Source organism: Dama dama, chromosome X (genome assembly GCF_033118175.1).
Source record: "Dama dama isolate Ldn47 chromosome X, ASM3311817v1, whole genome shotgun sequence".
Taxonomy (NCBI): domain Eukaryota; kingdom Metazoa; phylum Chordata; class Mammalia; order Artiodactyla; family Cervidae; genus Dama; species Dama dama.
This window is the reverse complement of record NC_083714.1, coordinates 134,798,589-134,822,110: the sequence shown is the minus strand read 5'-3', so window position 1 is coordinate 134,822,110 and position 23,522 is coordinate 134,798,589. Positions and strand designations below refer to the sequence as shown.

General features: G+C 43.2%; 1 protein-coding gene across 6 annotated transcripts in view; it reads right to left on the bottom strand.

Moving 5' to 3' along the window:
* PHKA2 (phosphorylase kinase regulatory subunit alpha 2) overlaps nucleotides 1–21,190 on the bottom strand; it is a 93,176-nt gene extending 71,986 nt beyond the window's left edge. For 5 of the 6 annotated variants that reach the window (XM_061135973.1, XM_061135978.1, XM_061135975.1 and 2 more), the window contains exons 1-2: nucleotides 21,051–21,190; nucleotides 20,393–20,614 (exon numbers count right to left, since the gene is read on the bottom strand). In XM_061135973.1, coding sequence (XP_060991956.1) covers nucleotides 20,393–20,470 — 78 coding nt within the window. In that variant the 5' untranslated portion in view covers nucleotides 20,471–20,614; nucleotides 21,051–21,190. The remainder of the gene's footprint in view (nucleotides 1–20,392; nucleotides 20,615–21,050) is intronic. The other variant, XM_061135974.1, reaches the window with a different exon arrangement.
* Nucleotides 21,191–23,522: the final 2,332 nt, after the last annotated feature.

Genomic DNA, 23,522 nt, shown 5'->3' with positions numbered 1-23,522 from the left:
AATGTGGACTGGTGTAGTCACTACAGCAAACAGTATGGAGAGTCCTTAAAAAGTTGAAATAGTTACCAAATGATCCAGTAATCCCATTCCTGAGCATATGCCCAGAGAATACTAGAGTTTGAAAAGGTACATGCACCCTAATGTTCACAGCAACATTATTTACAATAGCTAAGACATGAACTCAACCTAAATGTCCACCATTAGATAAAAGATGCTTACTCCTTGGAAGGGAAGTTATGACCAACCTAGATAGCATATTAAAAAGCAGAGACATTACTTTGTCAGCAAAGGTCCGTCTAGTCAAGGTTATGGTTTTTCCAGTGGTCACGTACAGATATAAGAGTTGGACTATAAAGAAAGCTGAGTGCCGAAGAATTGATGCTTTTGAACTGTGGTGTTGGAAAAGACTCTTGAGAGTCCTTTGGACTGCAAGGAGATCCAACCAGTCCATCCTAAAGGAGATCAGTCCTGGGTGTTCATTGGAAGGACTGATGTTGAAGCTGAAATGCCAATACTTTGGTCACCTGATGCGAAGAGCTGATTCATTGGAAATGACCCTGATGCTGAGAAAGATTGAGGGCAGGAGAAGGGGATGACAGAGGATGAGATGGTTGGATGGCATCACCGACTCAATGGACATGGGTTTGGGTGGACTCCAGGAGCTAGTGATGGACAGGGAGGCCTGGCATGCTGCAGTTCATGGGGTCGCAAAGAGTCGGACATGACTGAGCGACTGAACTGAACTGAGATGAATGGATAGAGAAAATGTGGTATACACACACACACACTACATAAACACACAATGGAATACTACTCAGCCATTAAAAAAGTATGAAATAATGCCCTTTTCAGCAACATGGATGCAACTAGTGATTATCATATTAAGTGAAGTAAGTCAGTCAAAGATAAATAACATATACCACTTATATGTAGAATCTGAAACATGATACAAATGAACTTATTTACAGAACAGAAATAGACTCACAGACATAGAAAACTAATTTATGGTTACCAGAGGGGAAAGAAAATAAGGATGGATAAATTAGGAATTTGGGATTAGCAGATACAAATTGGTATATATAAAATAGATAAATGACAAGGTCCTGCTGTGTAGCACAGGAAACTATATGCAGTATCCTATAATAGACCATAATGGAAAAGTATATAATAATCACTTTGCTTATACCAGAAATACAACATTGTAAATCAAGTATACTGCAGTAATAAAAATCTAAAATATTAGAAAAAATAATGTTAATACTAAGTGTTGACAGGGACATAGAGCCACTTGAATCCTCAGGCATTGTTGGTGGGAGTACAAAACAGTGCTGCCAGTCTAGCTATGCGATCTTGGGCAAATTACTTAACTTCTGTGATCTCTGGTTTCTTTTTGTATAAAAAGGAAGGTTCAAAGCAGATTGGAGAGCATGGGTTTGTGTCCCCTCAGGCCCCATACTTATTCCTGTTCTAATGGAAACACTGTAGCCTCTGCCTGTCTAGTACCTGTTCCTCCTTTTTCTGGTAATGGCCTATAATTTTCCCTGCTGTGACTGTCTGGTTCTGGGGGTGGGGGGAGGTGCTGATCCCATCATTGCTTGCCCCCTGGCCATGACCCCAGCTGCAGGGAAGGACATGTGACTCAGCTTGGCCAATCTAGGCACAATTCAGGGATGTGCTCATGACCCAAGCTGGACCAACTGAGAGCCATTGTCAAGTCAGGACCTTCTCTGAGGCCATTACAGAAACAGTTCTTTCTGCAGACAGCACTAATCTGAAAGGATAAATCTGGAGCTGCCAAGGGACCACCTCTGAGAGACCTGAGACCTGACCACTTAGGAGAGCCTGCCAGAGAATAAAGGCCACTCTGAGTCAAATGGGGTCAAGTAATGCAAAGAGATATACTTGATTATTTGAGCTCCTGAATCCAGCCATGCCTGAATCTAGCACAGTCCCTTGGACTTTTCAGTTATTTGAGCAATAAATTCTCTTTCTTGCTTAAAGGCCATTTAAGGTGGGTGTGTCCCTTACATCTGAAAGAATCTTGACAGATATGACTATGAATTCTTATTAAATGGCCATGGTGAACTAGATACTGTAAAAAACACTTGATGCCATTAAAGAAATCTAAGACTGAAGCAATATTAACACAAAATACACAAGACACAAGCTAGATGGTAGCATCGAACTACTTAATTTTTTTTTTTTCCGAACTACTTAATTTAACATGCAGTTCAATTTCTAGCTAGAGGGCGCAGAAATGAATGCTGTCATCTACCCACCAAAAATGGCACAGAGAGGATAGACTCCTCCTTTCAATCCCTCCATCCTAAAAGAAAATTGGAGTAGCTCCTTACTGGTCTCTCTGCCTCTAGTACTGGTTCCTTCCAACCCATCCTCCACAAAGGGAGGTCACAGAAAGACCTAGAATCTCAAGACTTCATTGCTCAGAATTCTCCAACCCACAGTACAGAACACTCAGATATAAACCCATGCACCTATGGTTAATTAATATATGACAAAGGAGGCAAGACTACACAATGTTCAACAAATGGTGCTGGGAAAACTGGACAGCTACACGTAAAAAGAATGAAATCAGATCATTCTTTAACACCATAAACAAAAATAAGCTCAGAATGGATTAAACACCTAAATGCGAAACCAGACACATTAAAACTCCTAGAGGAAAACATGGGCAGAACACTCTCTGACATAAATCATAAGTGTTATAAGTTAGTCACTCAGTCGTGCCTGACTCTTTGTGACCCCATGGACTAGCCCACCAGGCTCCTCTGTCCATGGGATTCTCTAGGCAAGAATACTGAGTGGGTTGCCATGCCCTTCTCCAGAGGATCTTCCTGACCCAGGAATCAAACCCGAGTTTCCTGTGGCTCCTGCATAGAAGGCAGATTCTTTACCACTGGGCCTGTACACACTGCTATATTAAAATGGACAACATCAAGGACCTACTGTAAAGCACATGAAACTCTGCTCAGTGTTATGTGGCAGTCTGGATGGGAGGGGAGTTTTGGGGAGAATGGATACATGTATATATATGGCTGAGTCCCTTCACTGTTCACCTGAAACTGTCACAATATTGTTAGCTGGCTTATAGTCCAATACAAAATAAAAAGTCAAAAACAAACAAACAAACACACAAGAATTCTCCAGCCCAATGATAAAATCAAAGTCCCTCAGGCAGACATACAAGGCTCACCATGGGCTGGCTCTTCCTCTCACATCTAGCCTTACCACCCGTACCTCCCTCCCTAGCCCCCCAGAAAACCTGAATTAATATTTCCTGCACGTGCTCTGCTCTCACACTTCTGGGCCTGTGTGCACACTCTTCTTTCCACCTGTAATGCCCTTTAGCAAACAGCCCTCCTTCATATACTCCCTCCTCCATGAAGCGTTCCTGGGGCTCCCTTTCCTATGCTCCAAGGGACAGAGATCAGAGGCCTCCAAGCTAACACCCACCCTTGGTCCTCTTTCCTTTGGATTAAGAATTGCTATGTTCATGCTGTTAGGGGAAGCACACTGACCGAAACCTTCCACCCTGGCCAGGCACCATAGTAACCATTTGTGTAAGTTGTTTTACGACAGGAGGTCCTGGTAAGGAACACAGAACTAATAAGCCTCTGGAAGAGTTCGGGAAAGGTCAAAAGGAGACACCACAGGTCCAACCACCTCCCAGAATCCTTCTCTCTGGCATCCATCTTGGCTGAACAAGGCGAGCACCACCAGGAAGGACTCTGAGTCAGAAAGTGAAAGTGAAGTCGCTCAGTCGTGTCCGACTCTTTGTGACCCCGTGGACTGTAGCCCACCAGGCTTCTCCGTCCATGGGATTCTCCAGGCAAGAATACTGGAGTGGGTTGCCAGTTCCTTCTCCAGGGGATCTTCCTGACCCAGGGATCAAACCCAGGTCTCCCACACTGCAGGCAGACTTTAACCTCTGAGCCACCAGGGAAGCCCCGTGATTGGCTAAAGACAACCCAGAAACTAATCTCATCACCATAAAACCCGAGATTGCAAGCCACGCAGAGCAGTTCTCCTGGGTTCCCTTACCTACTGCTCTCCACCCAGGTGCCCTTCCCAATAAAATCTCTTGCTTTGTCAGCACACGTGTCTCCTCAGACAATTCATTTCTGAGTGTTAGACAAGAGCCCAGTTTCGGGCCCTGGAAGGGGTCCCCTTTCCTGCAATAATGCTACCACCTTGCTCAGTTCCAATATATTGTTTAACTATTCAAACAAAATACTTAAAAGAAGCCCAGGTGGGATGCATGAGACAAGTGCTCGGGCTTGGTGCACTGGGAAGACCCAGAGGAATCGGGTGGAGAGGGAGGTGGGAGGGGGGATCGGGATGGGGAATACATGTAACTCCATGGCTGATTCATGTCAATGTATGAAAAACCCACTGCAATGTTGTGAAGTAATTAGCTTCCAACTATTAAAAATAAATGGGGGAAAAAAAAAAAGCCAGGATAAATGTTGAAAACACATGATTACTTGCCCCTCCCACCCTTCCCCATCGCCCCTATGCTAGTAAGGCAAAACAGAATGTGAGAATTTCTATTACAAAAACTGGTTAAATTCACTTAGTGCATGGGCATTTTGTTCTAGCAACTGCTGCTCGACATGTTAAAGGGGATGGGGAAGGGCAATGCCTTGGGCTTGAGAGTTTTAAGTAGGAATTATAATAGCATTTGTTCTAAAATGATTGCATCTATAATTGAGACTACTGGTTATGTGAGTAACCTTTATTTTTTCCTTTAGTTTAAAAGGTAGTTTTGCATAATTTGGTATGTAAACCTCAGGCTTTCAGAGAATAATGTTGACAGCTTAAGCTCTAACATGCAGCAGGCTCGTGTTTTACCTAGGGAGATCACAGGTGTGCAATTCTCACTTTCAAATCATGTCTTTTTCTTAATTGCTGATGAAATTTCCCCCTCTGGGTTTACAAATAATGCACAAGCTGCAAGCTGTCCTAGGCCGGCACATTTTTATCATCTGCTACGACTGAATGATGGCTTATAGGCAAACAAGCTGGGTTGGAAGCCAAGCGTTACAGGAATCCACTTCATTCCAGAACCCAATACTCATCTTCAAACTTGCAAAATTCACAGAAACCATTCTGGGCCCCTTAGCTATAATCAAATGTATAAATGACTTTACCACTCTTTAAGGAGATTTTAATTCTTTGCCTCTCCTGCCAGTTCCTTAGCCTGATGTTGTGAAAACTTACAGAACAGATCCAAACTCAGAAGGGCTGTGAGAACCCTCCTGGCCACATCTAAATCAGAGGTGTCCAAGGATGATTGGGTGCCATGCTAGCACTCTTTCACCTGAACAGGAAAATTGCAAATGTCACTGTTTGATATTTTCAATGAGACTTTTATTCTATTAGGCTTGGGCTTCCCTGGTGGCTCAGTGGTAAAGAATCCTCCTGCCAATACAAGAGACATGGGTTCCAGTCCTAGGTCAGGAAGATCCCCTGGAGAAGGGAATGGCAATCCACTCCAGTATTCTTGCCTGGAGAATCCAATGGACAGAGGAGCCTGGTGGGCTACGGTCCATGGGGTCACAAAGAGACAGACATGACTGAGCGACTAAACAACAAAACTGGTTGAGAGCATGGTGGCACCACACACGTTCCTCTGCCTCTGGGCTCTCCAGCGTGTCAGTCAGGAGTCCACAGATGGGCTTTGTCAGGGCACAAAGCTAGAGGTCCTTGAGAGTCCTGGAATTTTTTTTTTCCTGGAACTTTTTCATGAGCATTCTTCCCAGAAGGTAAGATATTCAGCCATCATCAAATGGGTCTGTAACCCATTTGATTAAAAACCACTTTTCTAAATGTAATTTTATGAACATTAATTATGTTCTCCCCACCTATTATTTTGAGGCAGATGTGATATTTACTTCACTCTATTAGGGAATGCAACATAATTTGGTATTCACAGCAATCTAGTGTGTCTTAAGTATTTATCTCCACTCTGGCCTGTTTCCAACAAGACTAAGTACTTATCCTGGGGCTGTCAGCTCAGAAAAAAGGATGACCTTGAAAAGGTCCCCTCAACAGCGGCGGCGGCTGCCGGGGGCGGCGGCGGCGGACTCGGGAGGCGGCGGCCTGGCTTGGCCTGGCCTGTCAGGGCACGGGTGGCGGCGGCTCCAGCACCATGTCCCTGCAGTACGGGGCGGAGGAGACGCCCCTCCTCGCCAGCAGTTACGGCGCGGCGGATTCCTTCCCCAAGGATTTCGGCTACGGCGTGGAGGAGGAGGAAGAGGAGGCGGCAGCCGCCGGCGGCGGCGGGGTTGGGGCGGGGGCTGGAGGAGGCTGTGGCCCGGGGGCGCTGACAGCTCAAACAAAAAAAAAAAAGAAAAGAAAAGAAAAGGTCCCCTCAACTCCCTTAAAAGACACTTGCTCCTTGGAAGAAAAGCTATGACAAACCTAGACAGCATATTAAAAAGCAGACACATTACTTTGCCGACAAAGGTCTGTATAGGCAATGCTATGATTTTTTCAGTAGTCATGTATGGATGTGACAGTTGGACCATAAAGAAGGCTGAATAACAAAGAATTGATGCTTTTGAACCGTGGTGTTGAAGAAGACTCTTGAGAGTCCCTTGGACTGGAAGGAGATCAAACCAGTCAATCCTGAAGGAAATCAACCCTGAATATTCACTGGAAGGACTGATGATGCAGCTTAAATATTTTGGCCACCTGATGTGAAGAGCTGACTTACTAGAAAAGATCCTGATGCTGGGAAAGATTGAAGGCAGGAGGAGAAGGGGATGACAGAGGACGAGATGGTTGGATGGCATCACTGACTCAATGGACATGAGTTTGAGCAAGCTCCGAGAGATGGTGAGGAACAGGGAGGCCTGGCATGGTGCAGTATATGGGGTTGCAAGAGTCGGATATGACTGAGCACCTGAACAACAACTCCCTTGGCTGGAATTCTTCAACTGTAAAAGCAGACTGGGTGATCTGAGTAGATGATCTTTTGGATCCCTGCAAAACTGGAAACATGGTCCTTTGTAAATGAAGGTTCAAGGATTTTCACTGAAGTACTCAAATGTTTTTCATCTGTCAGTAAAATATTTAAAGACTGTCCTGAAAAGAGCACAGCAAAAGCCCTCCTCCTGGCTGCCCCTAAACAGAACTGAAGTGAGAGATGGCAGAAGGCAGGGCCTGGAATAATACTAGGAAGGAGAAAATGTTATCTATCAAGTGCTCCTTTCTCGAACTGACACACAGACCAGATAACCATCAGTCAGATAGTTCCTGTCTGACTATGGACTAAAAGTATCATTTCTGCCCCTTTTCGACTCAGTGCTGCTCAGAATGCTTGTGCGTGCCCTGGTCCACCACTATTCTCATTCCCATTGTGACTATTAAATAAACTCCTCCTAGAGTAAACGGAACTAAGAACAACAGACAGGTTGAAGCAACTTTGGACCAGTCTCTTTTTATGGTAATACAATTAGGTTCTAAGAACCCCCACATGATGGTTGTATGGTAGAGGTCTGATAAATAATAACAATAGCAGTAGTCATTTATTAACTGCACATAACTATTGCCCATACTACAGCATAGACTACATGGTAAGCATTTTATTTCATTCATTAATTCATTCAATCAAATGTTTTTAAAATCTCTACAAACTGCCAGGTACAGAGGAGCCTGGAGGGCTGCAGTCCATGGGGTCGTAAAGAGTCAGATACGATTGAGCACACACGCCAAGTGCTAAGAATAAAATGGTAATTAAAAAGAAATCCTTGGTCCTATGCAGTGGACTTTATAGTCTAGTGGAAATTCATTCATTTTAAGTCACACAAGTAGATGTAAAATTCCAACTCAGTTAAGTGCAGCAAAGGGGATGTGTGTCATGCTGTGAAGGCGTCATGGGGGAGGGAGAGCTTCCCAGGAGGAGCCGAGGTAGAAGGGAGGTAAAGATGTTACCCAGAGTGAGGGTCAGCAGGAGGCCACACCTGCTTTGAAGACGACCACTTTGGCTGCAGTCTGGAGAAAAACTGGGAGGGGACTGAAAATGGCTGCACAGAGAAGACAGGTGGGGAAGAGATAGAGCGCAGGGATAGAGCGCAGCAAGGTTGATGGCTTAACGAGGAGGGCGGTGATGGTAGAGCGGAGCAGAAGCAGCTGATGGAGTCGAGAGAAAATCAGCTGAGCTTGGTGATGAAGTAGATACAGGCCAGAAAAGAAAAAAGAAGGGGTCAAAAAGACCCCTGGGTGGCTGACTCAAGGCTCCACATGAGCGGTGGTATCCAGATATATCGGGAAAGATCGAGTTTGCTCTTGGGCGTAAAACACTGGGGGTGGTTTTCTCTCATCTCTCCCTCCTGATACGGCTCTTGATAAAGAAACCAAGGTTTCAAGTCAGCTGAGCCAACTGTTAACCCTTTACCCACACACCGCTGATGGTGAGAGAAGCTGGAGAGCTAGGCTACAGCTAGATTGCAACGTTTGGAAAAACACTGTATTGTATTCTAGGAGTGATGAAAGCCATGGGAAGGATGTAGGTAGCAGAGTAGTGCAATCTGGTGCCTGATGTAAGGATGCTTACTCCTGGGGACGAGGGGCCAAGAGTGGAAGCAAGGAGCAACTGGGAGGCTAGAGGGGCAGTCCAGGTATGAGATGGTGGTGGCCTGGACTAGGTAGGGGCAGTGGTCAGGGACAGAAGTGGATGGAGCTGAGACAGATTTTGGTGATCTAACTCATCAGTACATTCTCTCACTTTTTGGTGGGGCAAGAGGGAACAGAAGGAATCCAAGTTGACTCTTAGGCTACTCCTAGACTATGTTTATTAATATAGCCTTAATTTTTACAATATAATAAAATATCAAACATATAGGAAAGCAATGTAACCAATACCCATCACTCAGACCCAACAAAGGAAAGCAATCCACCATAATAATACCAGATTCCTTTCTTTTTAAAAAATAAAATGTTACAGATAAAGTTGAAGCCTTTTTTTCCTTTATTAATGTGGTATTACATTAATAGATTTTCTTAAAGTAAGTTTTCTTATATTACTGAGATAATCTTTATTATGATTTTTAATACATTGTTGGTTTCACTGTATTACTACCTTATACTTTACATCAATATTCATAAGTGAATTTCCTCCATTCATAATATTTCATAAATATTATGTCTTACTTGACTATGGTATCTTGGAATATTGGCCACATAAAAGGAGCTGGCAGTTATTCCTCTTTATCTTTTATCTCAAACAGTTCATTTCAGATAGGGGTTATTTGTTAATCTCTTGCTCCTCTCTCACTGCACTGTACTCACCACACAAAAACCCATCTCTGACTAAATGTGACTCTGCCTGCCACTGGGAGTGGAACTGTATAGCTAGAGAAAAACACAGCCATACAGGTTGAACTTGCTCAAAATTAATGACCCTTAATAGTGTCCAACAAACATACTAGAAATCCCTGGACCATTCATTCCCTTTTTCTCTTAACAATTTCAAATCTTTTTCCCTCCCTGCAAACCTCTGATAACTCCCTCCCCCCTCAACTTCACTCTCAGCTAATGACTGTGCCTTGTGGTTCACTGAGAAAGTAGAAACTACCAAAAGAGAACACTGCGCCCACATACCCTGCCTTCCCTCTTGTTTTGATGGATAAACTATCTCTGCTCCAGTAATTTCCCACTCTCACATTTCTCCCCTATCTACTGGGTCATTTCTACCAGATATATAACTTCTCACATAAACCCCTCTCAACCTCACATCTTCATGCAAACACTGCTCTTAGCTCTTGAGCTCATCTCAACCAATTTTTCCTCTAGTACCCACACAAACTGCTTGACAAGATCACCAATGACTTCTACACAGCTAAATCTACAGCTCGATTTTCAGTTTTGTTGCTACTTGAATTTCACCCATATGACACTCCTCCCTGAATCACTTTCCTCACTTGCTTCTAGGATGACAACCACCCATGGCTGGTTTTCCTACTTCCTCATCTGCTGCTTCTCAGTATCCCTGGGTGGTTTCTCATCTTTTGGATCTCCCCATTTTTGGAAAGCTCCTCTTTATTTTTTTAATTTTTTCAGTGGGTTTTGTCATACATTGATATGAATCAGCCATAGACTTACACCTATTCCCCATCCCGATCCCCCCTCCCACCTCCCTCTCCACCCGATTCCTCTGGGTCTTCCCAGTGTACCAGGCCCGAGCACTTGTCTCATGCATCCCACCTGGGCTGGTGATCTGTTTCACCATAGATAATATACATGCTGTTCTTTCGAAACATCCCACCCTCACCTTCTCCCACAGAGTTCAAAAGTCTGTTCTGTACTTCTGTGTCTCTTTTTCTATTTTGCATATAGGGTTGTCGTTACCATCTTTCTAAATTCCATATATATGTGTTAGTATGCTGTAATGTTCTTTATCTTTCTGGCTTACTTCACTCTGTATAATGGGCTCCAGTTTCATCCATCTCATTAGAACTGGTTCAAATGAATTCTTTTTAACGGCTGAGTAATATTCCATGGTGTATATGTACCACAGCTTCCTTATCCATTCGTCTGCTGATGGGCATCGACATTGCTTCCATGTCCTGGCTATTATAAACAGTGCTGCGATGAACATTGGGGTGCATGTGTCTCTTTCAGATCTGGTTTCCTCAGTGTGTATGCCCAGCAGTGGGATTGCTGGGTCATATGGCAGTTCTATTTCAAGTTTTTTAAGAAATCTCCACACTGTTCTCCATAGCGGCTGTACTAGTTTGCATTCCCACCAACAGTGTAAGAGGGTTCCCTTTTCTCCACACCCTCTCCAGCATTTATTGCTTGTAGACTTTTGGATAGCAGCCATCCTGACTGGCGTGTAATGGTACCTCACTGTGGTATTGATTTGCATTTCTCTGATAATGAGTGGTGTTGAGCATCCTTTCATGTGTTTGTTAGCCATCTGTATGTCTTCTTTGGAGAAATGTCTGTTTAGTTCTTTGGCCCATTTTTTGATTGGGTCATTTATTTTTCTGGAATTGAGCTTCAAGAGTTGCTTGTATATTTTTGAGATTAATCCTTTGTCTGTTTCTTCATTTGCTGTTATTTTCTCCCAATCTGAGGGCTGTCTTTTCACCTTGCTTATAGTTCCCTTTGTTGTGCAAAAGCTTTTAAGTTTCATTAGGTCACATTTGTTTAGTTTTGCTTTTATTTTCAATATTCTGGGAGGTGGGTCATAGAGGATCTTGCTGTGGTTTATGTCGGAGAGTGTTTTGCCTATGTTCTCCTCTAGGAGTTTTATAGTTTCTGGTCTTACATTTAGATCTTTAATCCATTTTGAGTTTATTTTTGTGTATGGTGTTAGAAAGTGTTCTAGTTTCACTCTTTTACAAGTGGTTGACCAGCTTTCCCAGCACCACTTGTTAAAGAAGTTGTCTTTTTTCCATTGTATATCCTTGCCTCCTTTGTCAAAGATAAGGTGTCCATAAGTTCGTGGATTTATCTCTGGGCTTTCTATTCTGTTCCACTGATCTATATTTCTGTCTTTGTGCCAGTACCATACTGTCTTGATGACTGTGGCTTTGTAGTATAGTCTGAAGTCAGGCAGGTTGATTCCTCCAGTTCCATTCTTCTTTCTCAAGATTACTTTGGCTATTCGAGGTTTTTTGTATTTCCATACAAATTGTGAAAGTCTTTGGTCTAGTTCTGTGAAAAATACCGTTGGTAGCTTGATAGGGATTGCATTGAATCTATAGATTGCTTTGGGTAGAATAGCCATTTTGACAATATTGATTCTTCCAATCCATGAGCATGGTATGTTTCTCCATCTGTTTGTGTCCTCTTTGATCTCTTTCATCAGTGTTTTATAGTTTTCTATGTATAGGTCTTTTGTTTCTTTAGGTAGATATACTCCTAAGTATTTTATTCTTTTTGTTGCAATGGTGAATGGTATTGTTTCCTTAATTTCTCTGTTTTTTTATTGTTACTATATAGGAATGCAAGGGATTTTTGTGTGTTAATTTTATATCCTGCAACTTTACTATATTCATTGATTAGCTCTAGTAATTTTCTGGAAGAGTCTTTAGGGTTTTCTATGTAGAGGATCATGTCATCTGCAAACAGTGAGAGTTTCACTTCTTTTCCTATCTGGATTCCTTTTACTTCTTTTTCTGCTCTGATTGCTGTGGCCAAAACTTCCAACACTATGTTGAATAGTAGTGGTGAGAGTGGGCATCCTTGTCTTGTTCCTGATTTCAGGGGAAATGGAAAGCTCCTCTTTAAATGTCCTCTCTTTTCTGTTACACTCACTCTTGTGATCTCATCCAGTCTCGGTACCTTTTAAATACCACATATATGTATACCAACAACTCCAAGACTTTCATCTCCACTCCCGACCTCTCCCCTGACTTCTAGATTCACGGATTCAACTATCTACTTACCATTTCCACTTAGATGTCTAATGGGCACCTCATAATTAACAAAACTCCTTATCTTCCCCCAAAAACTTGCTCCTCCACCATCTTCCCCATCTCACTAAAAAGCAATTCCATCCTACCAGTTGCTCAAGCCAAAAACCTTGGAGTCATTCTTAGCTTTTCTTTTTTCCATACGTTGTACACTCAATCCACCAGTAAAACTTATCTCCATCTCCAAAAATTTCTCCAAGCTCAACCATTCCTATCAGTCTCCATTACAACCACTGTCAGAGTCATCATGCTCCAATCGCAGAAGCTGCCTGTTTTGCATCTTGACACATTATATTCCATGTAGCCAGTGGAGTGATTCTTTTCAAACATCATTCATCTGCTCAAAACCCTCTTATCACTTCCCTTCCCACTTAGAATAAAAGCCAAATTCCAAAGATGAATGAATAAATAAACCTCTAAATGTTCCTCTGTCCTAGACTATAAACTCATCTTGGACTAGGATTTTTTTTCACTATTTCAATTTTCTTTAATGGTTATAGTCTATTAGGATGTAATTTTTTTTTCTTGCATTAACATTGGTAATATTTATCTAGAAAACTGTCGCTTATGTTTTCAAATTTGCTGGCCAAAATTATTCATAGTATTTTTCCATTTTCACTTAATATTGTTCATATGTCCTTTTTCCCACTCTCCCAACAACCCTGGGCTTCCCAGGTGGCGCAGTGATAAAAAAATTCACCTGCCAATGCAGGGGACGCAGGTTCAATCTCTGGGTCAGAAAGATCTTCTGGAGAAGGAAATGGCAACTCACTCCAGTATTCTTGCTTGGGAAATCCCATGGACAGAGGAGCCTGGTGGGCTATATAGTTCATGGGGTCGCAAAAAGTCAGACATGACTCAGTGACTAAACAACACCAACCCTGACAGAAGTTTGCTTTTTCATTAGTTTTTCTTCAAAACTAGCTTTTGGTCTTGTCAATATTTAATGTTTGTTTTATATTACATTAAATGTTGGCCTTTTTATTATTTCCTTTCATCTATTTTCTTGGGTACACTCTGTTGTCCTTTTCTCAACTTGAGTTCATAAATTTTTAAATCTTTCTTCTTTTCTAATATATACATTTCAGGATATAAACATTTCTTTACATCCCACTTTAACAATATTCCACAAATTGGTATTTGGAATGCCTGTGTTTTCATTCAACTCTAAATATTTCACAATTTCTGTTATAATTTCTTCTTAGATCCATGATATTGTGTGTGTGTATACGTATATATAATATGGCATACATAAAGCTGATTCTTCAATATTTTTCAAGATTTCCTTTATACCCTAATTTTTTGAAAAATATACTTTGCAAGGTTGAAACAGATAAATATTTTCTATTGGTTGGGCACAGAATTCTATGTATGTATACTTGATCAAGTTTGTTTCTTATGAAAGTGCTCAAATTTTCTATGTCCTAATTATTTCTCTGCTTTATCTATAAAGCAGTATCTGCGAGAAAGGAATTTAAAAACTCCCACTATGGTTATGGATTCATTAGCAGTTAGGTCAAGTTTTGCTTTATACATTTTGAAACTACTGCTATGTTGTTAATACTCTGTGTGTTTAAAATTGCTTTCTTGGTGAATTATCCATTTATCATCTAGTAATAAAACACTTCTGAATTCCTAATTATTTTAAATTTCAAAATCTCTGCCTGTTAGTATAAAATTACATCAACTTATTTTTGGTTAGCATTTGTATATTTTATCTCACTAATTATATATTCAACCTTTAAGTATCCCATTTTAGGTTTGTCTCATAAAGCACATATATATTTACAACTTTTTAAAAATTAATTTATATTATCTGGCTGATTTAAAAATTAACATTTATTGTGATTACTATTATAGACTTATTTGCATCTTCCTGTTTTGTCTTTTGTGCTTTTTATAAAAACTCCCTCACTCCCCAAGCACCCTTCACTGGAGAAGGGAAAGGCTACCCACTCCAGTATTCTGGCCCGGAGAATTCCATGGACCACAGTTGGACACACAGAGTCGGACACAACCGAGCAACTTTCACTCATTCACTCCCCAAACACCCTTTTCCTTCCTTCTCTCGGAGTGATCAATTTTTCTTTATTCTCCCAGTACTTTTATTTTTTCAGATTTTTAAAAATTAATTAATTTATTTTAATTGGAGGCTACTTTACAATATTGTAGTGGGTTTTGCCAAACATAGACATGAATCAGTGTATGTGTTCCCCATCCAGAACTGCCCCCCGCAACCTCCCTCCCCATCCCATCCCCCAGGGTCATCCCAGTGCACTAGCCCTGAGCACCCAGTCTCATGCATCGAACCTGGACCGGCGATCTGCTTCACGTATGATAATATACACGTTTCAACGCTACCCTGTCAAATCATCCCACCCTCGCCGTCTCCCACAGAGTCCAACAGACTGTTCTGTACATCTGTGTCTCTTTTGCTGTCTCGCATATAGGGTCATTGTTACCATCTTTCTAAATTCCTTATATAGGCGTTAATATACTGTATTGGTGTTTTTCTTTCTGACTTACTTCACTCTGTATAATAGCCTCCAGTTTCATCCACCTCATTAGAACTGATTCAAATGCATTCTTTTTAATGGCTGAGTAATATTCCATTGTGTATATGTACCACAACTTCCTGATCCATTTGTCAGCTGATGGACATCTAGGTTGCTTCCATGTCCTGGCTATTGTAAACAGTGCTGCAATGAACATTGGGGTACACGTGTCTCTTTCAATTCTGGTTTCCTCGGTGTGTATGCCCAGCAGTGGGATTGCTGGGTTGTATGGCAGTTCTATTTTCAGTTTTTTAAGGAATCTCCACACTGTTCTCCATAGTGGCTGTGCTAGTTTGCATTCCCATCAACAGTGTAAGAGCGTTCCTTTTTCTCCACACCCTCTCCAGTATTTATTGTTTGTCGATTTTTGGATAGCAGCCATTCTGACTGGCGTGAGATGGTACCTCATTGTGGTTTTGATTTGCATTTCTCTCATAATGAGCTATGTTGAGCATCTTTTCATGTGTTTGTTAGCCATCTGTATGTCTTCTTTGGAGAAATGTCTGTTTAGTTCTTTGGCCCATTTTTTTTATTGGGTTGCTTATTTTTCTGGAATTGAGCTGCAGGAGGTGCTTGTGTATTTTTGAGATTCTTCGTCAGTTGCTTCGTTTGCTATTATTTTCTCCCATTCTGAAGGCAGTCTTTTCACCTTGCTTATAGTTTCCTTCATTGTGCAAAAGTTTTTAAGTTTAATTAGGTCTCATTTGTTTATTTTTGCTTTTATTTCCATTACTCTGGGAGGTGAGACAGAGGATCCTGCTGTGATTTATGTCAGAGAGTGTTTTGCCTATGTTTTCCTTTAGGAGTTTTATAGTTTCTGGTCTTATGTTTAGATCTTTAATCCATTTTGAGTTTATTTTTGTCTATGGTGTTAGAAAGTGTTCTAGTTTCATTCTTTTACAGTGGTTGACCAGTTTTCCCAGCACCACTTGTTAAAGTGATCGTCTTTTCTCCATTGTATATTTTTGCCTCCTTTGTCAAAGATAAGGTGTCCATAGGTGCGTGGATTTATCTCTGGGCTTTCTATTTTGTGCCACTGATCTATATGTGAGAATGTAAATTGGTGCAGCCACTGTGGAAAACAGTATGGAGCTTCCTTTAAAAAACGAGAAACAGAACTACCATATGATCCAGCAAGTCCACTCCTGGGTATATATCCAAAGAAAAGAAAAACAGTAATTTAAAAAGATTCATGCACTCCAATGTTCATAGCAGCATTATTTACAATAGACAAGATACGCAAGCAACCTAAGTGTTCATCAACTGGTAGATGAATAAAGAAGATGTATATATACAATGGAATACTACTCAACCATAAAAAATAATGAATTCTGCCATTTGCAACAACGTGGATGGACCTAGAGGGTATTAGGCTTAGTGAAATAAGTCAGAAAGAGAAAGACAAATACTGTATTTCATCATTTATATGTGGAATCTAAAAAATAAGGCAAACGAATATAACAAAACAGGAACATACTCAGATATAGAGAATAAATTAGTGATTATTAGTGGGGAGAGGGAAGGGGAGGGACAAGACAGAGGTAGGGAATTAAGAGGTAAAAACTACTTTGTATGAGACAAACTACAAGGATATATTGCACAGCATGGGGAAATATAGCTCTTATTTTATAACTTTAAATGGAAAACAATAAAAATATTACATCACAAAGTTATACACCTGAAAGTAATACTGTAAATCAACTATATTAAAAAAAACACACATCAGAAACAGCAGGTCAGCCATGTATCAGCTGACAGTGAAAACTGCCTCATAAACATCTGCACCTTTCTATAGAAGACAGCATAAACCTATCCAGCATAAACTTTAGAAACCACTCTTTTACAGTCCAGTTCATTCATTTTTTTTACTGTGGTAAAAACATAGGGCTTCCCTGGTGGTAAAGAATTCGCCTGTCAATGCAAGACACATGGGTTCAATCCCTGATCCAGGAAACTCCCACATGCAACTAAGCCTATGTGCCGCAACTATTGAGCCTGTGCTCTAGAGCCCACGAGCCCCAACTACTGAGCCTGCATGCCCTAGAGCCTGTGCTCCCCAACAAGAGAAGCCACCAAAATGAGAAGCTTGTGCACGGCAACTAGAGAGTAGCACCAGCTCTCCACAACCATAGAAAAGCCCATGCAGCAATGAAGACCTAGCACACCAAAAATAAAGTTGTTTTTAAAATATGCATAACATAAAATTGCTCTTTCATGTTTACTGACTGGATAGGTGACCTAAGATCACTCAGAAATGATGAGGAGGCCCTAAATGGGTTAGCACTCTACAGCTGTGAAGAGTAGCTGCTGGGGTAGGATGGCTTCGAGATGGGGGAAGGTGGGAAGGACTGTGACTCCACATGTGCACAGTCATGAACTATACCTGGAGTGTTCTGGTTAATCAGGAAAGCTTGACTGTGCAGTCACGAAGAGAAAAACAGGGCAAACATGAGGTCTTGTCACCAACTACCCCCAAAATAAATACAACCAAAGGCTCAGACAAATGTTTTTTAATCATTAAAATGTTGGAGAGGAAAGTCCAATGCTACAGATTTGCTTTACTGGGAAGACAGTTCTTTTGCCTCTGAGGGAAGGGAAGCCTGGACCAATAGCTGGGTCATTAGGAAGGCTCAGAGCCTGCAGAAGGTATTTCATCACCAAGGACGTAAAGGTACTTTTCATGTGCCTGGAGCACTGCTTCATGCCAAAGGAACAAAACTGATGAGGTCTCTGCGCTTAAGGATCTCACAGAATCCACCAGGAGACATAATTATGCTCAAAGACCAGAAAGCAATTAGTAGCTATATCAGGGCCCTCAGGAAAGGGAGCATCCTGGACCAGGGTGGTGAGGTGAGGACTTGTGGCCTGAATATGTGTGGCCTATTAAAAAAAAAAAAATTGGGCTTCCCTGGTAGCTCAGACGGTAAAGCGTCTGCCTACAATGTGGGAGACCTGGGTTCGATCCCTGGGTCAGGAAGATCCCCTGGAGAAGGAAATAGCTACCCACTCCAGTATTCTTGGGGTCGGACATGACTGAGCCACTTCACTTCATATCAAAATTGGGCCTCCTGGGTGGTGCAGTGGTAAAGAATCCTCCTACCAATGCAGGAGACTTGGGTTCGATTCCTGGTCTGGAAGATCCCCTGGAGAAGGAAGTGGCAACTCATTCCAGTATTCTTGCCTGAAGAATAACATGGGACAGAGGAGCCTGGCAGGCTATATAGCCCCTGGGGTCACAAAGAGTCAGACATGACTCAGCGACTAACAACAACGTATCAAAATTATACCATGACCAACAGCGCTGTTTACTAATGCCATGGGGTCTCTGAAGAGTTGGACAGGACTGAGCCACTTCACTTTCACTTTTCACTTTCATTCACTGGAGAAGGAAATGGCAACCCACTCCAGTGTTCTTGCCTGGAGAATCCCAGGGATGAGGGAGCCTGGTGGGCTGCCATCTATGCAGTCACACAGAGTCGGACATAACTGAAGTGACTTAGCAGCAGCAGCAGCAGCAGGTGGGGAGAGCAGGTGATATACTGAGCACTAATCACAGGTGTTAATTATCCTCATTTTACAGATAAGGGTCTGAACTCAGAGGTGGGAAATGGTTACACCTTTAGTTGAAGAAAGAGCTAGAGATTAAACCCAGGTGTAACACAATCACCAAGATTGATCAGTTCTCCTTAAAGCTCCTTCACAGTGAACGGCAAGGATTTTCAACTTGGATTTTCAAACCACTGTGTATAAGTAATTATAATCTACTTCAAAGAGAAAAGCAAAAAAGAAAAGTCACCCCCATTTGCTGGCCTACTTCTTCAGTTCTCAACTTGAACATCATCTCTTCCAGTACTCCTTCATGCTCCCCAAATGGGGCAAGGCTCCCAAAATAAGAATCACAGTCCTTCATGTGCAATTTCAAAAGCCAATATGCTCTAAAAACTTGAAGTGTTTTCATAAGTTTTCAGCAAGCTCATTTGATGGCTAAATGCTGACCTGAACTGGTGTGAAACTGCTTGCTGCATTTACTTTTCCTACTCAGTGATAATCTCCATATTCCGATGTAGAAAACAATAATGTGTTTGATTAAGGGTGCTGCCTAGATTTCACTGCAGTTACTAGGAAATATTTAATATATGTATACCACCCCAAATCCAAACAGTCCTGACTTGCAAACCATTATCTGATGTCAAGAGTTTCAAACAAGGGACTGTGGACCTATCCCCTACACATGAATCTCACTGCACTACAAGTATCTACTCTTCTTTGTAGGCCCAGCACCAGACAGAGTGCCTTGCACATAACAGGTACACAACAAATATTTCCTGAATGAAGAAACAAACCTGTGAAATTGGCTATAGGGAAAAGGGTCAGTGCTTTGGGAGTGACCGGGCCTCTATCATGGAATGCCACTTCCTTCTCTGACATGGAGGTCCTATAAATAGTTGCTGTTGATTGAAGGCAAGCAACACAGCTGCTGTCTTCAGGAAGAATAAAAATAGTCCAGGGGTCTTACATGTTGGGCCACACATAACTTTAGCGGAGTAATACAAAACAGAAGATATTCAGACGTCAGACCACATGAGAAGCTTCACAGATCTCCTCTAGCTTGAGCGAACACCTGCGTTTGGGTCTAACCCTGCTACCTGCAGTAACTTTTTTGGCTCACAGATTTCTCATCAGTAAAATGAGGGCAACAGAGTAAGCCCTAAGGCCCTCCCAGGTGGGTCTCTAACAAGATAATTCAAGGGCGGAATAGCAGCCGTCGCCACACAACCAGGAGTGGGATACACACCCCAGCATTTCTCCCCTCCTATCTATTGTCGTCACAGTCCAGAGCTCACCATCCTCATTCAGTGTGCTGTCCAATCTACACACACCTCTTTCCATCCGAAAGAAGCTGAGTCCATGCAAAAAGACGCATTTTGTACCCAGGGCATCTAAAGGGCTCCTATCTTCAATCCCAAACAGTAGTCAAAGAATCCTGTGAAGTATATTCCCAAAGCCCTTCGGTCCCCTGACTCGGAAAGTGGACGAGGTGGGAATGGGGGGGTAGGAGTAACCACTGGCTAGCAAAACTGGATTTAAAGGAAAAAACATGGAGAAGGAAATGGCAACCCACTCCAGTATTCTTGCCTGGAAAATCCCATGGATGGAGGACCCTGGTAGGTTACAATCCATGGGGTTGCAAAGAGTTGGACACGACTGAGCAACTTCACTTGCACTTACTTGCTATACTTCAATTGGAAATAAAAAGTTTAAAAAAAAATAAAATAAAATAAAGGAAAAAACAAAAAACCTCGTAACTGCAAAGTCTAAGGCCACGAGACGGGACTGAGTAGGGGCATAAGTGCCTCGAGAGGGCAGTTCGACGTGGTCCCTCCTTACCTGGTAACAGAGGATTGTTTGCTGCACCAGCCGCGCATATCCGTCTAAGCGGACCCCGGAATTGCTCCTGCTCCTCATCTCCGCGTTGCTCCCGGGCCTCGGCGTCCGACCCGTGGCAAGGAGGCGGGTCGCCCGCGCTGCGGCCGCCAAGCGGGCCTGGTTCCCAAACAGTCACAGCCTCGGCCAGTTCTCGGGATGGAGCCCGGTGCTAAGACGTAGGGACTTTTAAAAACGACAGAACCAAAGTATGACTGGAAAGCCAGTCAGCTTTCTTACAGTAGAAAGGCGCGAAGGCGGAGATAGGGGCTGGCACTACGGCGACCCCGCCTCGACCAGGCCCGACGCGCTCCCGACACTCGCGGGTCCCCGGCAACCCCGCGGGAGAAGTAGGGAACTGGGTTCCGGGCCTGGGGCGACGGTGCGCCCGCCAAGCCTTTTTCGTCTGTAGGCGGTCGCGAGGCGGCCTCGAGGCCGGCCACGAACTCTATCCTTCCCGCCCGCCGCAGCCCACTCACAGTCCCGCCCCTGGCCGCGCCCCCGCCGCGGAACCGAACCCCCCGAGTCCCGGCCCGCGGGGGAAGGAAAACGAAGTGGCCCGCGAGAGTAGCGGGGAACTTAGCTCCGGGCGGGAACCAGTTTGCCTCTCTGAGCCCCTTACCTCGCCGCCAGCAGCCGACCACAGCCGGGGCTGTTGAAACAGGCCCTTCCGTCGCGGGCATCTGGAGGTCCCGGACCCGCCCCGTGGACCCGCCCCAGGCCCGCCTCCCGCTACGCCCCCGGCGCGGAGCGCAACCAGCGGAGCCGGGCCGGAGGCGCAGAACACCTCTGAAACGCTGGGACGCTGGCCCGCCCCGCCCTGAGATGAGCTCACAATCGCATCCCCGGCCCCGCCCTCTAGCACCGCCTCCAGATCCGCCCGCGCTGCGGAGCAGCAAGCTGAATTGGGGAGATAAAGAACAGGCTGCTGGCGGGCGACGAGGCTTCTCAAGCGGCCGTAGGGAGGGCTCCTTGAGGGGAGAAATAGGTCCGCCCACCGCTGCTACCTGGGCAACCCCTCCGCAGGCCAGAAGAGCAGCTCTGCCCTGGTGCGTCTCTGCCCACGAGCGGAAACAGACTAGTGGGACCCAGAGGGGAGAGGAGAGGGACAGATTGGGGCAGGGCAGGGTACCGCAGCTGCTCACGGCGCCTGCAGCCTCAACACTAGGCACCTGGGAGAAGCTCACCTGGCCTGAACTGAGGCCCACCGCCAGGCCTACAACTTGAAACTTGGCATTCGTTTTTCGTGGCTGCTAATTACCCACTGTTTTTACTATCTTCAGCGAACTATTCATTTTCTACCAAAATCTGGTCCCATAATCTGACAGCTCAGCTAATAGCCTTTCCTAAATTCCTTTGCTACTCTCCATGCATTTAACTGTATGCTTGGTGGACAGGAAGGCCTGGCGTGCTGCAGTCCATGGGGTGGTAAAGAGTCGGACACGACTGAGCAACTGAACTGAACTGACCCAGTAGACCTCCTCCCCGCTTATCTGAAGACTCTTTTCTTTAAGGGCCCGCTCAGCTCTTCTCTCCTGTTAGTCATCCCCATACTCTGAATTCCCCTGTTTCTTTAGCAAGAGTTTAGGTCTTGGAATCTGTTCAACTTGAGTTCAAATTCCAGTTCTGCCATTTACAATTGGTGTGAACTTTGGCATGTTTTACCTGTTTGAAATTCAATGTTCTCATCTTTAAATTGGAATAATGATAGCACCTACCTCCTAGGGTGGCTTTGAATAAGAGGATGAATATAAAGCATCATACCTGGCTCATAGAAAAGCACTTTATAAATCCTAGCTAGTTTAATCATCATTTGACAATAATGTATTGCCTTGTATTGTTTCCATGTGAGGCATGTTTTTCTAACTGGATCGTAAGTTATTCACTGAAACAGTCTTTGGTATCTCCCACTGTGCCTGGTACAGTGTTGAGCATGTAGTTATAGCTCAATTAGAATTGAATGAATAAGTGAATGAAAGAAAATCAGTCATATTCAACTGGGTCCCCTATGTATCATCCTTAACCAAGTTCATTTTTGAAATTCTGTAACATAAACCTGCATCTCAGTGACTGAACTGAAATGACTGAGTGACTAAACTTAACTGAAACTTGCCTCACTCAGCTAAAGCACCAAAGCAAGTAGCTCACTTGTTTCTTACTTGTTGTTTAGTCACTCAGTCATGTCCAACTTTTTGCAACCCCATGGACGGCAGCATGCCAGGCCTCCCCGTCCTTCACCATCTCCCAGAGCTTGCTCAAACTCATGTCCATTGAGTCGGTGATGCCATCCAACTATCTCATCCTCTGTCAACCCATTCTCCTCCTGCCTTCAATCTCTCCCAGCATCAGGGTCTTTTCTAATGAGTCAGCTCTTCACATCAGGTGACCAAAGTACTGGAGCTTCAGCTTCAGCATCAGTCCTTCCAGTGAATATTCAGAATTGATTTCCTTTAGGATTGACTGGTTTAATCTCCTTGCTCTCCAAGGGATTCTCAAGGGTCTTCTCCAATGCCATGGTTCAAAAGTGTCAATTCTTCAGCACTCAGCCTTCTTTATGGTCCAACTCTCACATCCATACATGACTACTGGAAAAACCATAGCTTTGACTAGATGGACCTTTGTCAGCAAAGTGTGTCTCTGCTTTTTAATATGCTGTCTAGGTTTGTCATTGCTTTTTGTCCAAGGAGCAAGCATCTTTTAATTTCATGGCTTCAGTCACCATCTGCAGTGATTTGGGAGCCCAAGAAAATACTGTCACTGTTTCCCCATCTATTTGCCATGAAGTGATGGGACCGGATGCTATGATTAGTTTTTTTTTTATCTTAGTTTCTTGAATGTTGAATTTTCTTACTATTGGCTCTTAAATAATGCAGCAGTCCATTTGATGTGCCTCCATGAAGAATTTGCTGTGGTCAACAAGGGGTAAATAAAACTAGACATTATCACCATGAAATCTCTTGGCATGTATGTCCCCTTACAAAACTCTTATGTAAACTGTATCTAAAAGTTGTAATCATTACTGCCTTTGCTCACATTGAGTTCTTCTTCAAGAGTCCATTTTGCAGTCACAGGGGAATATAACTGATGACCTTTA